The 16,263-nt window shown below is 37.7% G+C and overlaps 1 protein-coding gene across 4 annotated transcripts in view; it reads left to right on the plus strand.

Moving 5' to 3' along the window:
- WNK1 (WNK lysine deficient protein kinase 1) overlaps positions 1–16,263 on the plus strand; it is a 163,546-nt gene that overhangs the window by 46,869 nt on the left and 100,414 nt on the right. For all 4 annotated transcript variants that reach the window (XM_053557119.1, XM_053557114.1, XM_053557115.1 and 1 more), the window contains exon 2: positions 11,199–11,371. In XM_053557119.1, the coding sequence (XP_053413094.1) occupies positions 11,199–11,371 (173 nt within the window). The remainder of the gene's footprint in view (positions 1–11,198; positions 11,372–16,263) is intronic.

Consider the following 16,263-nt stretch of genomic DNA (forward strand, 5'->3'; position numbering starts at 1 on the left):
TTACTTAATTTTCAGTTTCTTTTTTGAATATGTTAGGAAAAATGTAAGGGATTGGAACTGACTGAGTTTAAAGGTTAAGACAAGGGAATTACAGTTGTTTCTAACTGAAAATAAGATAGGCAGTAACAAGATACTTTTTTTTTTTTTTTTGAGGCAGAGTCTCATTATGTTGCCCTCAGTAGAGTGCTGTCACGTCATAGCTCACAGCAACCTCAAACTCTTGGGCTTAAGTGATTCTCTTGCCTCAGTTGGGACTACAGGGACCCGCCACAACGCCTGGCTAAACAAAATACTTTTTTAAAAAAGATGAATCTATAATTTTATTAAGACAAAAACTGACAGTGTGATATGAAGTTTACATTTAAACAGAGTTTTTTTTTTGTTTTTTTTTTAAACAGAGTCTCATTATGTCGCCCTCGGTAGAGTGCTGTGGTGTCACAGCTCACAGCAACCTCCAACTCTTAATCCTCCGGGATTAAGTGATTCTCTTGCCACAGCATCCAGCTATTTTTTGGTTGTAGTTGTCATTGTTGTTTGGCAGGCCCGGGCTGGATTCAAACCTGCTAGCTCTGGTGTGGCTGGTGCCTTAGCCGCTTGAGCTACAGGCACCGAGCCTACCTAAAATATTTTAATGAAGAATTCCAAACACTTCTCTCCACTCCTTTTTTTTTTTTTTGAGACATAGTCTTTACTTTGTCTCTCTGGGTAGAATGCCGTGGCGTCATAGCTCACAGCAACCTCAAACTGTTGGGGCTCAAATGGTCCTCTTGCCTCAGCCCCCAAGTAGCTGGGACCACAGGAATGCACCACAATACCCAGCTAGTTTTTTCTATTTTTAGTAGTGATAGAGTCTCATTCTTGCTCAGGGTGATCTCAAACTCCTCAGCTCAAGCAATCCACCCACCTTGGCCTCTCAAGAGTGCTAGGATTACAGGTGTGAGCCGGTGCACTGGCCTCTCCACCCATGTTTTGATAGGTGTTGTTAATTTAGCAATAAACTTTTGAATATTGCTAAAAATAAAATATTTCAGAAGTTTGAATTTTGAGGACTAGGTTTTTTGGAGGTACAGTTGTTAGCTTGTAAAGTGAAAATTTCAAGTTTAATTAATGAAAACAGTCGTAGTCACAAAATTAGTTTGAGAGATTTGCTTCTGAGCAAATAAGCAACAGAAAAATAATGAATAGGAATGGATGGGACTACTGAAATATGAGGTTAAAGAGCGACAGTGTCTGTTAGAGGATGTTTAACTTCTTATAAGCAAAGGACCGAAGCTGTACAAATTGTTATAAGGCCATTGTACCAAACATTAGCATTGTCTTTCTCACTCAAGAAGAAATTACATCAGCAAATCATCTCTTGAATACTACTATTTGGGTGGTACTGAGATAAACAATTATTTTAGTTGTTGCTTGGCCCCACCCCCTTGCAGTCTGAAAGGTTATGGAAGGTCATGTGCTATCACATACCTTGGTTTTGTTTATTTAGCCTGTCCGAACAACTTAATGGAAGTGGAAATAAATGAATGAAATGAATAGAGTGGGAGAGTGGGTTTGTAACTGTTATCAGCTGTAGTTTGTACTAAAGGTAGTGAATGCTGCAATTGGAACAGTATGTCAAGGCCTCAGGAGTATCCAACTTGATAATGCTGGAGGGAAGGTTCTAAAAAGCTATTGTAGTTAAAATCTAAATCTATTGTATTCTAAATCTTATTTGATGCTTTATTGCTATTTTTTATACTACATTTTAAGTTTTTGTCATTGTCTTCATGATAATTTGATTAACAGTGGCAATATGTAACTAACATGTGGTTTCTCTTATTTTACCTTCAGCTATAATTTAGTAAAATACCTACTCCTTTTCAGTAATCCTTAGTTAATAACATATCAACATGGATATTCTGAGAAAAAACTATCTTAGAACCAGTACAAATTTTTAGGGCCTGTATGGTATAGTGAACAGAACATGAAGTTTGAACCAAATCTCCATTTAATTATTGGTTCCACTTTTAATGTGAATTTGAGGGGAATATTAAATTTCTTTTTCTTTTTCTTTTTATAAATTGAGTCAGAGTCTCAAGCTGTCACCCTGAGTAGAGTGCTGTGACGTCACAGCTCACAGCAACCTCAAACTCTTGGGTTTAAGCGATTCTCTTGCCTCAGCCTCCCAAGTAGCTGGGACTACAGGTGCCTGCCACAGTGCCCAGCTATTTTTTTTTTTTTGCTTGTAGTTGTCATTGTTGTTTGTCAGAACCAGGCTGGATTCGAAACTGCCAGCTCTGGTATATGTGGCTGGTGCCCTAGCTGCTTGAGCTACAGGTGCTGAGCTGGAATATTAAATTTCTTTTTTTTTTTTTAGAGACAGAATCTCACTTTGTCACCCTCCGTAGAGTGCTGTGGCATCACAGCTCACAGCAACCTCCAGCTCTTGGGCTTAGGCTATTCTCTTGCCTCAGCCTCTTGGGACTACAGGTGTCCACCACAACGCCGGGCTATTTTTTGTTGTTGTTGTTGTTGCAGTTTGGCTAGGGCTGGGTTTGTGAGCCACAGCCCCACCCACCCACCGCCCCCACAGAATATTACATTTCTATGAGTCTGTTCATCTGTAAAATAAAGTAATATTACCTATAATATCACTGGATTTTTTTTTTAATATCACTGGATTTTTCTGAGAAATAAAGTAAAGCAACTCACTAGTAAATTAAACACATACTTGACAAATACCATAAAAAACAAATCCTTTTGGTCTCTGTGCTAATGTTTTGATCTACCTAACTGTTATCTTATAGTCTTGAATGCTAAAATAATGTACTTCTCTGAGACATTTTATGAAATTTTTCTAGATAAAAAGGGAAAGTTTAGTTATAGGTGGAACAATTTGATAAATTATAGAAAGAAGCCCCAAATTATTATGTTTAGAGGTTTTTCCCACTTAGTTGATGATAATCCATTCTCATGCAATTTTATTTCTGATTTTAAGTATTTAAGCAAACTTCTCAGACCCCTTAAAATAAATAATTTTCAGAAATGATTAAAGATGGCCAGGCACAGTGGCTCACACTTGTAATCTCACTTTGGAGAACAAGGTAGATGGATTGTCTGAGCTCACAGGTTGGAGACCACCCTGGGCCAGAGGGAGACCTCATCTCTTAAAAAAAAAAAAAAAATAAATAAATAAAAAATAGCTGGGCATTGTGGCCAGCGCCTGTTGTCCCAGCTACTTGGGAGACTGAGACAAGAGAATTGCTTATGCCCAGGAGTTTGAGGTTGCTGTGAGCTATGATGCTACCGCACTCCACCAAGGGTGACAGAGTGAGACTCTGTCTTAAAAAAAAGATAACAAGACCCCTACAATTGATGCATAAAAATAGCCTCTGTTTATAGTGTAGATGACTTCTAGGCAAAATTAGAAAATTAAGAGAAAATACTAATATTCCCATGGAATGTTTAAATTGCCATTCAGTGTATTATATCAAAGAAAATTAGTAATAATTGTAGATTTTTGATGAAAAAAGAATTCCTTGTTTTTTTCCTCTTTATCTGTACTTTGCTATAAACAAGTAGGTGGGAGGTTTTTCTTCCCCAACAAGCTTTTAACAGATTATTTTTAAAAAATCAAAATAGTCGTGGCTGTGCCCTTTGCAAATTGGTTGTTGTGATTGGGCTGTATTAAGAGTTAAGTAAGGGGCGGCGCCTGTGGCTCAGTCGGTAAGGCGCCGGCCCCACATACCGAGGGTGGCGGGTTCAAACCCAGCCCCGGCTGAACTGCAACCAAAAAATAGCTGGGCATGGTGGCGGGCTCCTGTCGTCCCAGCTACTCGGGAGGCTGAGACAAGAGAATCGCTTAAGCCCAGGAGTTGGAAGTTGCTGTGAGCTGTGTGATGCCATGGCACTCTACCCGAAGGGCATAAAGTGACACTGTCTCTACAAAAAAAAAAAAAAAAAAGAGTTAAGTAACACTCAGGCTCAATTCCAGTTCTTGCCTTTAAGTCACAGGAATTTCTTTTATCTCTGGGGAAATGCTAGCTGCTTATTATGGATACATGCACATTATTTATGGGAAGCTGGCAGACAGACTCAAATTCATGGATTTACTTACCAAGGGCTGTTTGTCACTATGCTAGATTGTCAGATACTAAAGATACAACACTGAAAAGCCATTTTATCACTGCCCTTATATGACAAAATAAAGCCTCTGAAGTCTTATTTCATGGGGATAAGACTCAATATAATTAAGTGCTATGAAAGAGGCATGTACATAGTTCTTAACAACTATGTACATAATGGGCTGGGGGCACTGATTTATCTAGAATGAGGGGCAGTCAGATTTCTCTGAGAAAATGACTTGATCTTTGAAGGATGGTTGGGCAGAAAAGGTTGATAAAAAAGCATTCTAGATAAAGCGAATAGCATGTATGAGGAAGCTGAGGTGAGGAGGAGGCAGAAATGTTTGAGAATGGAAAAGATCAGTGTAGTAAGAAATTAGGTTCAAAGGATTGGACAAGGACCACATTATGTGAGACCTAGGTTACAATGATTTTCAACTTTGTCTTTAAAAGCTATAGAAATTTGGCAGAGTGCAATGGTTCACGCCTGTAATGCCAGCACTCTGGGAACCTGAGGCTAGTGGATTGCTTGAGCTCAGGCGTTTGAGACCAGCCTGAGCAAGAGCAAGACCAAAACCCTGTCTCTACTAAAAATAGAAAAACTAGGCAAGCATTTGTGGTGGGTACCTGTAGTCTGAACTACTTGGGAGCCTGAAGCAAGAGGATTGCTTAAATCTAGGAATTTGAGATTGCTGTGAACTATGATGCCACAGCTCTACCAAGGGTGACAGAATGAGTCTCTGTCTCAAAATTAAAAAAAAAAAAGAAAGGCTACTGAAAGTTATCAGGGGATTTTTAAGCAGGGTTATAACATTAAGACTCCATTTGTCATATATTGTGCCATCAAGTAAATAAAATATAGCATCATGCAGTCCTATACTGAATGATTTCAGAGATGTTAAAAATGTGGAAGATGGTATTTCAAAGAATTAATAACTAAGTAGGTTTATTTTAGAACTGATTATATAGGCATTAAAAATATTCTGACTGTAATAGAGACAAAATGGGGAAAAAACTTTAAAAAGGTGAAAAAGTTAAAAGGATTAAAAACTAAAAGAACAACACCACCAAGATGCTGAGGGGGACAGGTGCACTGGGTAACTGGTAGGGCCCCAAATAGAACTTTAAGAAATGTAAAAACTAAATGAGGAGTGCCACCTTTCTCTGTCATTTGGCCCCAGGTACTTGGATGTGTCCTTTGGCTGTTTATTCTCTTGGAAAGGTGTATTTTAGGAGGATAACCCTGAATTGAAGTAGGTCTGCCATAATCTGAGTCAGAGTGCACAGGCTATGTGACTTTGTAGATAGAATATGTGGCCTTTGTTTGGGGCGGGGGTTAAAAAAGTGATAAGGTGGTGTGAAAGGGGGTGTTTGCTGTACTTTGAGAGAGGCCAATCTTACAGTGATAATTTTGAGATGGAGCAAAACAAAAAGAGGGAGGAAATTCTAGGGAGGATGTTAGGAAAACTTGTCAGTTCTTAAAGCTGGAATGGGGTGGAGGTTGGAGTGGATTGTTGCAAATTGAGCTTTTGATTATCGTGCCTTATTCAAAATCCCAAGTGTAGGGTCACTGCTGAATGGGGAAGGACAAATACCTTAGGCCTGGTGAGATGGCTGGGAAATTCCTCCTCCACTGAACCCTTTAGTTATGTGCTTTAGCTTTCACTCCACAACCCTCTTTGTTTTTTATGCTAGTGGGGAAAGTAGGGTTATGAGTGGTTAGTTGAGTTCCCTTTATCAAAATCCTCATTGGATACTTTTGGTAATTGACTGAGATTGACTGCATAACCCTATATTTTATTTACTTTATGGGTGGCCCAATATATGACCCTCTCACCTATACCTCAGTCCTCTGGACTTGTATAGTCAGTTGGAAGTGTGTGATTTGTGTTCATCTCACCCTTTTGTCTGGAGCAGGGACTAAGGCCCTGAATATGTCCTTTGCATCTTTTAAATCTTAAAGTTCAATTAATAATAAGAGGAGGTGATAAGCAGGTTAGATGTAATAACTAAAAAGAGAATTAGTGAAAAGAAGGTACCCAAAAAGTAGCAGAGAAAGAAATTAAAATTTTTAAATCTTAGGAATAGAATGGAAGGTGGGAGATAGCAGGATTTAGAAAGACAACTTGAAACTTATGGCTAAAAAGAAAATTGTAATAGCTCCATTATGTATAAGTAAAACTAAATGCATAGCAGTAGAGTTTTAGAGCATAGTAGGAAAAAAAATATCTTCAGAACAACCAGAGAGAAAACACAGATAACTTACAGAGGAGGGCATTTATACTGACAATTATAATATAAGGCAGAACACCATGAAACAATAATATCTTGAAAGTGCTGAAAGATAAACCAACCTAGAATTCTTCATCATTCAAGAGTTAAGATGAAATAAAAATCTAGAATAGAAAACCTAGGATTCTACCAATAAAATGAAAGTTCACTGATAGAGTTTTGAGAAATATATTTCAAAGAAGAAGAAAGTTGAATCCAGAGAAAGGAGTTAAGGAGCAAAATGCAATGGTGAACAAAGATAAGGTCATGTGCCCCTGTAACTATATTTTGGTCAAAGCTGGACCACATGTGTGATGGTGATGCCACAAGATTATAATACCATATTTTTATTGTACCTTTTCTGTGTTTAGATACACAGATAATTACCATTAGGTTATTATTTCTTTACACTCGTCAATACAGGAACATGCTGTACAAGTTTATAACTTAGGAGTAGCAAGCTATACCATCTAGTTTTTTTTTGTTTTTTTTTAAGACAGAGCCTCAAGCTGTTGCCCTGGGTAGAGTGCCATGGCATCACAGCCCACAGCAACCTCCAACTCCTGGTCTCAAGCAATTCTCTTGCCTCTGCTTCCCAAGTAGCTGGGACTACAGGCACCCGCCACAACACTCGGCTATTTTTTTTGGTTGCAGCTGTTATTGTTTGGCGGGCTCGGGCTGGATTCGAACCCACCAGCTCAGGTGTATGTGGCTGGCGCCTTAGCCACTTGAGCCACAGGCGCCGAGCCTACCATCTGGTTTTATTGTAAGTACATTCAATGATGTTCACACAATAACAAAATGACCTAACAGTGAATCTGTCAGAATATACCCCTGTCATCAGGTGACATATGACTATGTAAATAAGCATATACTATTTAAGAGTGATTACTTAATAATAAGATAGATGGAACTATTAAAATATTAGAGGAGATAAAGCATAAAATGGGGGAGGGGTGGTTGGAACAGTGATTTTTAGGTTATGCAAATTATGCTTCAGTAAAGTTATTTAAAATAATTGTGTGCCAGGGTGGGAGGGGTTGTTGGAGAAAAGAATATACTGTCTCAGTATCATTTATCATTCCAAGTATAATATGCCATTAATTAAAATGCCTGCTAATATCCTGAGAGTGTTGGTTATTTTATGTTGTAATTTCTACATTATAAAAATAAACCTTTCTGATTGGAAAAAATGGAACCTAGATGTTCTCAAAGGTTAAGTTGGAGAAGGTGTTGCAGGAAGTTTTCCCACCATGGATGAATTGTTCTAAAGCTGTAGTGATGAAGAAAATAATGGTTATTAGTGCAGGAAAAGAAAAAGATCATTCAAATAGAATGTAGAATCCAGAAATAGAATTCACTTATGTGGAAAATTGACATATGACAGAGATAAGGAAAGGATAGATAGTTCATGATATGGTATTGGGAACATTGGTTGATGGTATAAAAAAAAACGTAGCCAGTCCCTCTTTTACTTGATCAAATAAATTCTTTACCAAATGAATTATCCAAATGTGACATACAAAATAAATTTATATTTTGAAAAGGAAAAGAAGAAAGAAAAATTATGGCCTCTGTGAAGATACAAAACCCACCTAGCTACCATAGAATCAAAGATATATTGAAAAACAAACAAAAAGGATATATTGAACTGTAGTGAAATGAAAACTGTAAATCAAGAGACATTATAAGGTGAAAGTACAAATCAGAAATTGAGAAAAGATAATCTGTAACTCAAAATACTAATTAAGATTTAGTATCCAGAATAAATGAAGACTCCTGCAAATCAGATGAAGAAATAAATATGAATGGCAGCTCACAGAAGAGGTATCTCAAGCCATCTGCAGAGAAAACAGAAAAGGTTGCTCAGACTTACTGTTGACTCTGAAAAAGTAAATCAAGCATCAGGATATGATTTTACAGTCATGAAATTGGCAAAAAAATTAATGTCTGATACTGCTAAGTGCTGTTGAGCTGTAGAGCAAAGGTAAGCTTCATATAGTGATAGTAGGAAGGTGTCTTAATCTGTTGAGGCTACTGCAACAAAATACCCTAAACTGAGAAGTTTATAAAGAAAGAACAGAAATTTATTTCTGACCATTCTGGAGGCTAGGATGTCCAGGTTCAAGCAATCAAAAGATGTGGTGACTAGCGAGGGCTAACACTTTGGATCATAGTTGACACCCTCTAGCACTGTCCCCACGTTTTAGGGGATGGCAAACAAACTCGTCTCTTGTAATCTAATCTCATATGTGAAGATTCCTGACTTCATGAACTAATTCCCTAAAGACTCCGTAATATCGTCATCTTAGGGATTAGGATTTCAATGTAAATTTTTTTGAGAGTGGGCCTCAAACATTCTGACCATCACAAAAATACATAGAATTACAGTGGAAACTATATTGAAATAGTTACCAAAAAACTTTACAATTTGTGATACAGCTTTCTTGCTTTGGGATGCCACCCCACCTCTTTTTTCTCTCTCTCTTTTCCTACTCTCTTCCCCTCTCTCACTCCCTTTCTCTTCCTAAAATAAAGTCTATACTTTTAGATCCTAAAAAAAAAAAAAAATATATATATATATATATATGCGCTAATAAGATCTAGTAGAAGGTCATAATTTCAAGGCAATGATTAGTGCAAACGATACTGTGAGATACTGCCACCAGTTATGTGATATGAAAAATAACCACAGGCACTGCTGAATACTATTAGGTGTGTATAGTCATAATTGAAAGGAATGTTAAATTTCAATTTGAAGTTAATGAAAAATATTTATTTTCATATAAGTTCACACATCTGCCTTAAAGTAGATTATGGACTCCAAGTTGAGAACCAGTGTCTTACAGACACTGTTACACATATGTCCAAAGAGATTAACATTGCAGCACTGTTACAGTATTATAGTGGCAAAAGTGGACAGCAGCCTAAAGATTCCTCAGTAAAGAGATTATGTAAATTAAGATATATTCAAAAAATAGAAAGTACATAGTGGTGAGATCAAATGAAGCCAGGTTACAATAATGCAGTGGATATCTTATTGTACGTATATCTTACTGTCTCTTTTTATGGTATCATGAGTGATCTCAATGTTGAGTTTAAAAAGCAAGCTTCTAGGGCGGCGCCTGTGGCTCAGTGAGTAGGGCGCCGGCCCCATATGCCGAGGGTGGCGGGTTCAAACCCAGCCCCGGCCAAACTGCAACCAAAAAATAGCCGGGCGTTGTGGCGGGCGCCTGTAGTCCCAGCTGCTCAGGAGGCTGAGGCAAGAGAATCGCGTAAGCCCAAGAGTTAGAGGTTGCTGTGAGCCGTGTGATGCCACGGCACTCTACCCGAGGACGGTACAGTGAGACTCTGTCTCTACAAAAAAAAAAAAAAAGCAAGCTTCTAAAGAATAGTCTTTAATGTCATTTTATGAAATTTAAAAATTTCATATACAAAATAAAGACTCATGGGAATGATATGTCCAAATTCAGGGTTGTGGTTATTGGTCATTCAAGGGCGTAGGAGTGGGAATGAAAAAGTCAGCAGGGCCGGGTTTAAATTATATCTGTAATGTTTAATTATTATTTAATTTATTACATATTAATTATTAATTATTATGTTTAATTATTCAACAGTATGATATATATGTACGCACATACGTGTGTATATACACATATGTATATATACATAGGTGTACATATGTATATACACACGTGTATGTGCAAACATGTGCATATATATATCATATTGTTGAATAATTAAACATTACAGATATAATTTAAACCCGGCCCTGCTGACTTTTTCATTCCCACTCCTACGCCCTTGAATGACCAATAACCACAACCCTGAATTTGGACATATCATTCCCATGAGTCTTTATTCTGTATATGAAATTTTAAAATACATATATACATATATATATAACTTTATGCCTAGAAAACAGATTTACATGCTTGGATAGAACATTAATATGACATAGTTTCAAGTGTAATTCACATAACAATTCAGGGTTTATATGTAGTTTTCATGGAGGGAAGAATAAGGGATTGAATGCCCCTCCCATCATCTCAGATAAGAAGTGAATTAACCTATGAAATGCCAGACATTTTAAACATGTAATGAAAGGATACCTATTAAATTATGTAATTTTTTTCTTTTTTTTGAGACAGAGTCTCAAGCTGTCGCCCTGGGTAGAGTGCTGTTGCATCACAGCTCACAGGAACCTCAAACTCTTGCGTTCTCTTGCCTCGGCTTCCCAAGTAGCTGGGAATATAGGTGCTCACCACAAAGCCCGGCTGTTTTTTGGTTGCATTTGTCATTGTTGCTTAGCAGGCCTGGAACCCGCCAGCCTGGGTGTATGTGGAACCCGCCAGCCTGGGTGTATGTGGCCGGCGCCCTGCTGACTGAGCTACGGGTGCCACCAAAATTACATAATTCTTAATTGTGAGGTGATATTATGTTCGTATAGTAAATTCTAATAGATGCGAAGTTAGAATGTAAACTGGAATTTATATTCTGATCTTTGTCCCTCCAAAATCCATGTTCATTTCATGACATTAAATTGTATATCTGTCACAGTTAATGATTAATTTCAGAAGTGGCGAGTTAATGACCTATTACAAAATGAGCCTAGATCTGAGGTACACATAAACAGTAAAAATACTAAAATAATGTCAAGCATGGCATTATAATCCAAAGTTTTCTTAAATACTCTTTACCTCATTCTCTTAATTAAGACAGACTAACTGTCTTTTAGTAACTTTAGCTTTCCCCTTTGAACACCATGTTTAACTATGTGACTTGGTATTTTAAACCACATTCTGTTTTGGTTTTTGATTTCAGGATCGAAAGTTATCAAAGTCTGAGAGGCAGAGATTTAAAGAAGAGGCTGAAATGTTAAAGGGTCTTCAACATCCCAATATTGTTCGATTTTATGATTCCTGGGAATCCACAGTAAAAGGAAAGAAATGCATTGTTTTGGTGACTGAACTTATGACATCTGGAACACTTAAAACGTAAGTCCATCAATATTATAAAAGCTGTTTAAGAAGTATGAGAGACTTTGATTTTTGTAATTTTAGACCTTCCCATTATACTTTTGTTGCCCAGCCTACTAAAGATGGAACAATTCTTTCAACTGTTATATTAGCAAATTTCCTGGCCCACAGAGTGAATTTATAATTATTTATTAGTGGATATTGAAATGAAAAGTTATTGTAGAATATTTTTAGTTATTTTAAGCCACAATAATAAGGTGTTTCTAAAATTGAGTGGCTAAGGGATCAGAAATCAAATGTCACAGGCTCAGTGCACCAGACCTGTTGGGTTCGAATCCAGCCCTGGCCTGCCAAACAATGACAGCTACGACCAAAAAATAGCTGGGTGTTGGTGGTGGGCTCCTGTAGTCCCAGCTACTTGGGAAGCTGAGGCAAGAGAATTGCTTAAGCCCAGGAGTTGGAGGTTGCTGTGAGCTGTGATGCCACAGTACTCTATCCAGGGCGACAACTTGAGGCTCTGTCTCAAAAAAGAAAGAAAAAAAGAAAAGAAATCAAATGTCAGGATCGCCCTCTAGTGGTTAAAATGAGATTAAAGTTTATTGAGAAACGCTACCCATTTTGTCACTTGTATTATTTATTGCTACATCATGGAAGTTTTGTATCAGATAAAATTGTATTATGACAGTTAACACTAAAAAAAGTATGTAGTTCTGTTTCTTATAGCATCTAAAATTGATCCTAAAAGAGTTAGACCTATCATCTCTTTCAAAAATGCACAATTCCCTGTTACCTTTACCTATTATAAAGAACTTTAGGGTAGGACTTGGAGTATGCCTTTGGAATCCCAGATCTCTTAGAATATCTATTTGTCCTCAGAGAAGAACCTTATTGTTAATTGCATGTTACATATTTTTTAATTGTAGAAAAGTTGGATTTTTAAAAATTATCACTGTTATGTATTTATTCTTTATTACTTTTTTAAAGTTAGCACTGCTGAGCAGATTTATCTCAGATCTATGAAACATATTCTTGTAAGTGATGTAGTCGCTTGAATGTGCCCTTGAATGCTTAAGATTAGCATGCTGAAACGTCAGCAGATCATTTCACTCCCACAAATCCTAATTTCTCCATCCAACATCTCCAACTCTGTTTATGACAATGCCTTTATCCTAGTCATCCAGGCTTCTTGTTATTCATATATGTTTGGGTAACATAGTAGGCTAAGTCTCCATGAAATGATTATTCACCACTAACAAATCAAAATGTGGAACATAATAAAAGTTTTTCAATATGTGTTCAAGCTTCAAAGAAAGGGTTAGTTAGTAAATTCCAGTTAGTAAGCAAAGAAGAGGTAACTCAGAGCTAAAATAGGCACATATGCTCTGGTAGTCTATCAGAATTTCACAGCAGAGATAAGGATTAAGGGGGTAAATACTAGAGTTTTAATGTCCCTACAAGACTTTAGAAGTAGGTAGAAAGGGGATCTGGAACTTAAGCCTATGTTAAAACACTGAATTATCCCTGAAAGGGGAGAACTGGGTGCCCCAGTGAAAGCTACAAGGAATTTTGCACCTTTGTATAAGACTATGGATAAGAGAGAAGTCCCTATGAATAACAGAAATTCTCATTTCTTTGCTTCTCCAGATGCTACTAGCATTCATGTTTATTCTTTTTCCATCTCTTCTTCCATCTCATATGTAGATGGCTCTATTATATTAATTTATACTACTTGCTTGGTGCAGGAATCCCAAGCCAAGGAACACATAGTATAATTGATCCATAAGCAAAAGAAAATCCCCAGGAACAAAACAGTTTCCAAAGAAGATGACTTCACAATTAAATTACAAATTGCACCAGTATAAATGTGAACAAATACAACCAGAAAATTGCACTGAAGTAATTAAAGATACCACAGATAAGCCTGAAAGTGATTACAAAATAATTACTTATACAAAGATGTCAGTAAAGACAAATATATAAGTACTGTATATATAGAGAGAGAAAAGAAGGAATAGAAGCCATAGTGAAAGAATAGGACACTGTCAAAAAAAAAAAAAAAAGAGACATAATGGAAAAGAATCTAAAGAACTTCTAGAAATAAAACCATTGGCTCGGCGCCTATAGCTCAAGCGGCTGAGACAGCAGCCACATATAACCAGAACTGGCGGGTTCGAATCCAGCCTGGGCCTGCCAAACAACAATGATAACTACAACCAAAAAAATAGCTGGGCATTGTGGCGGGCACCTGTAGTCCCAGCTACTTGGGAGGCTGAGGCAAGAGAATCACTTAAGCCCAGGAATTGGAGGTTGCTGTGAGCTGTGATGCCATGGCACTCTACCCAGGGTGACAGCTTAAGGCTCTGTCTCAAAAAAACAAACAAACACAAAAACATTAAAATCAAAGCATCAATGCTTAGGATAAACAACAGACTAAATAGAATTGACAAGAATAAATATGAAGAAAGCAGAAAAAGACAAAATATTAAAATAAGGAGTCAAAAGACCTAATTAGGTTTAATTATTTAAAAGGAAAGAATAAACTGAGGAAAAACAACATTTTAAAAGGTAATGAAGGGCGGCACCTGTGGCTCAAAGGAGTAGGGCGCTGGCCCCATATGTCGGAGGTGGCGGGTTCAAACCCAGCCCTGGCCAAAAACTGCCAAAAAAAAAAAAAAAAAAAAAAAAGGAGGTGGACAGAGTATGATGACTAAGTTAGAGCCCTCTAGCGAACATTCTTCCCCAGGAACACCAAATTCAACAACTGTCCATACAAGAAAACACCTTCAGAAGAACCAAAAACCAAGTAAGTGATCATGGTACTTGGTTTTAACATTTTATCAGGGTAAGAGGCACTGTAGGAGAGACTGTCTTGCATTGCCCACTACCCTCCCCCCATCCCAAATCCTATGCCAGTGGGCATGTAACCCACTGAGACCAGCAGTGGTGGTCTAGTGCCTGTGTCACCCCTCCTCCAAATCCAGGCAGTGCAGCTTGAGGAGAGTCATCTTCTGCTTGGGGAAAAGAAAGGAAGGGTACAAAGGACTTTGGCAACTTGGGTAGTGACTCAGCCACAGTAAAGTACCAAGCAGACTCCTGAAGCCTCTGATTTCATGTCTTAGTTCCTAGACGCCACTGCCATACCTAGGCTAGCCAGAAAGGGAACCTCTTGTTCTGAAGAGAAGGACCTTGTCTTGGCAGGATTCACCACCCGGTGACTAAAAAACTCTGGGGCTTTTAATAAATATCAGAGGTAGCCAGGCAGCAGTTACCAAGGGCTTTGGGCAAGAATGAGTTGGTGTCAAGTGTGACCTGGCACAGTCCCTGCAGTGGTGGCCATGAGGGAGTACCCATGGTACTCCTCCCCCAACTCTACCAGACTTGTATAGAGAGTGAGACTTTGGTAATTCAGGGAATTCTTCCATGTCTTACCCATATCCACCAAGGCGTTGCTACCAGGAGTCTGCAAGAGTAACAGTTGTAGTGACCAAAGACTTAGATTACAACACTCAGTTCTCTTTGAATACGTAGAAAGCCTACTCAAGAAGGACAGATTCATATCAATCCAGAGCATGAAGATTAGAATAAATCTCATAACTCTTTTATGCCCAGACATCAGTGAACATCCAGGAAAATATGACCTCCCCCAGCAAACTAAATAAGGCACCAGTGACCAATCACAGAGTGATGGAGATATTTGACCTTTCAGACCAAGATTTCAGAATAGCTGTTCTGAAGATGCTCAGTGAACTTCAAGACAACAGAGAGTAGGAATTCAGAAGCTTATCAGAGAAATTTAGCAAAGATAATGAAATAAGAAAAATTAAGAAATTCTGGAGCTAATGAACAAACTGAAAAAATGGATCTATCTCTTTATCATTATGTAATGATCTTCATCTCTTTTTATAGTTGTCTTGCAATTTCATTTGATAGAGGTATAGCTACTCCTCTTTTTTGGTTTTTATTTGTATTGAGGATATATCTTCTATATATGTACCCAAATTTAAGTACCCAGGTATAGAAAGCAAGTATTATCAGAGCTAAAAAGAGAGGTAGACCCCTATAAAATAATAGTTGGAAACCTTAATGCCCCATTTTCAGCACTAGACAGATATTCCTGACAAATTAATGAAGAAACATTGGACTTAATCTGTACTGTGGGCCAAATGGACCTAATAGATATTTACAGAATGTTTCATCCAACAGCTATAGAATACATGTTCTTCTTCTTGACTCATGGGTCATTCTCAAGGGTAGACCATATGTTAGGCAACAAAACAAGGAAAAAAAAACTGAAATCATACCAATTATTTTCTCTAACCACTATGGAATAAAACTAGAAATCAATAACAAGAAGAATATTGGAAACTATACAAACAGATGGAAATTAAACATTTGCTCCTGAATGACCAGGGAGTCAGTAAAGAAATTAAGAAGGGAATTAAATAACTTCTTAAAATATATGAAAGTAAAAAAAATACCCAAACCTCTGGGATACAACAAAAGCATTACCAAGGGCAAAGTTTATAATGATAAGTGCCTACATCAAAAAAGTAAAAAGGCAGATTAGGGCCAGTGGTCACGCCTGTAATACAACACTCTGGAAGGCTGGGTGGATTGCTTGAGCTCGGGAGTTTGAGACTAGCCTGAGGAATAGTAAGACCTCATCTGTACTAAAAACAGAAAAAATAGCCATGTGTTGTGGTGGGTGCCTGTAGTCCCAGCTGCTTGGGAGGCTAAGGCAGAAGGATCATTTGATCAAGCCCAGGATTTTGAGGTTGCTGTGAGCTAGGCTGATGCCATGGCACACTAGCCTGGAGCAACAGAGTAAAGCCATTTCAAAAAACAAAAATGCAGAAAGGTTTTCAAATAAACTAATGATACATCTTAAAGAACTAGAATAACTAGAGCAA

The sequence above is a fragment of the Nycticebus coucang genome, chromosome 12, assembly GCF_027406575.1.
Source record: "Nycticebus coucang isolate mNycCou1 chromosome 12, mNycCou1.pri, whole genome shotgun sequence".
NCBI lineage: Eukaryota > Metazoa > Chordata > Mammalia > Primates > Lorisidae > Nycticebus > Nycticebus coucang.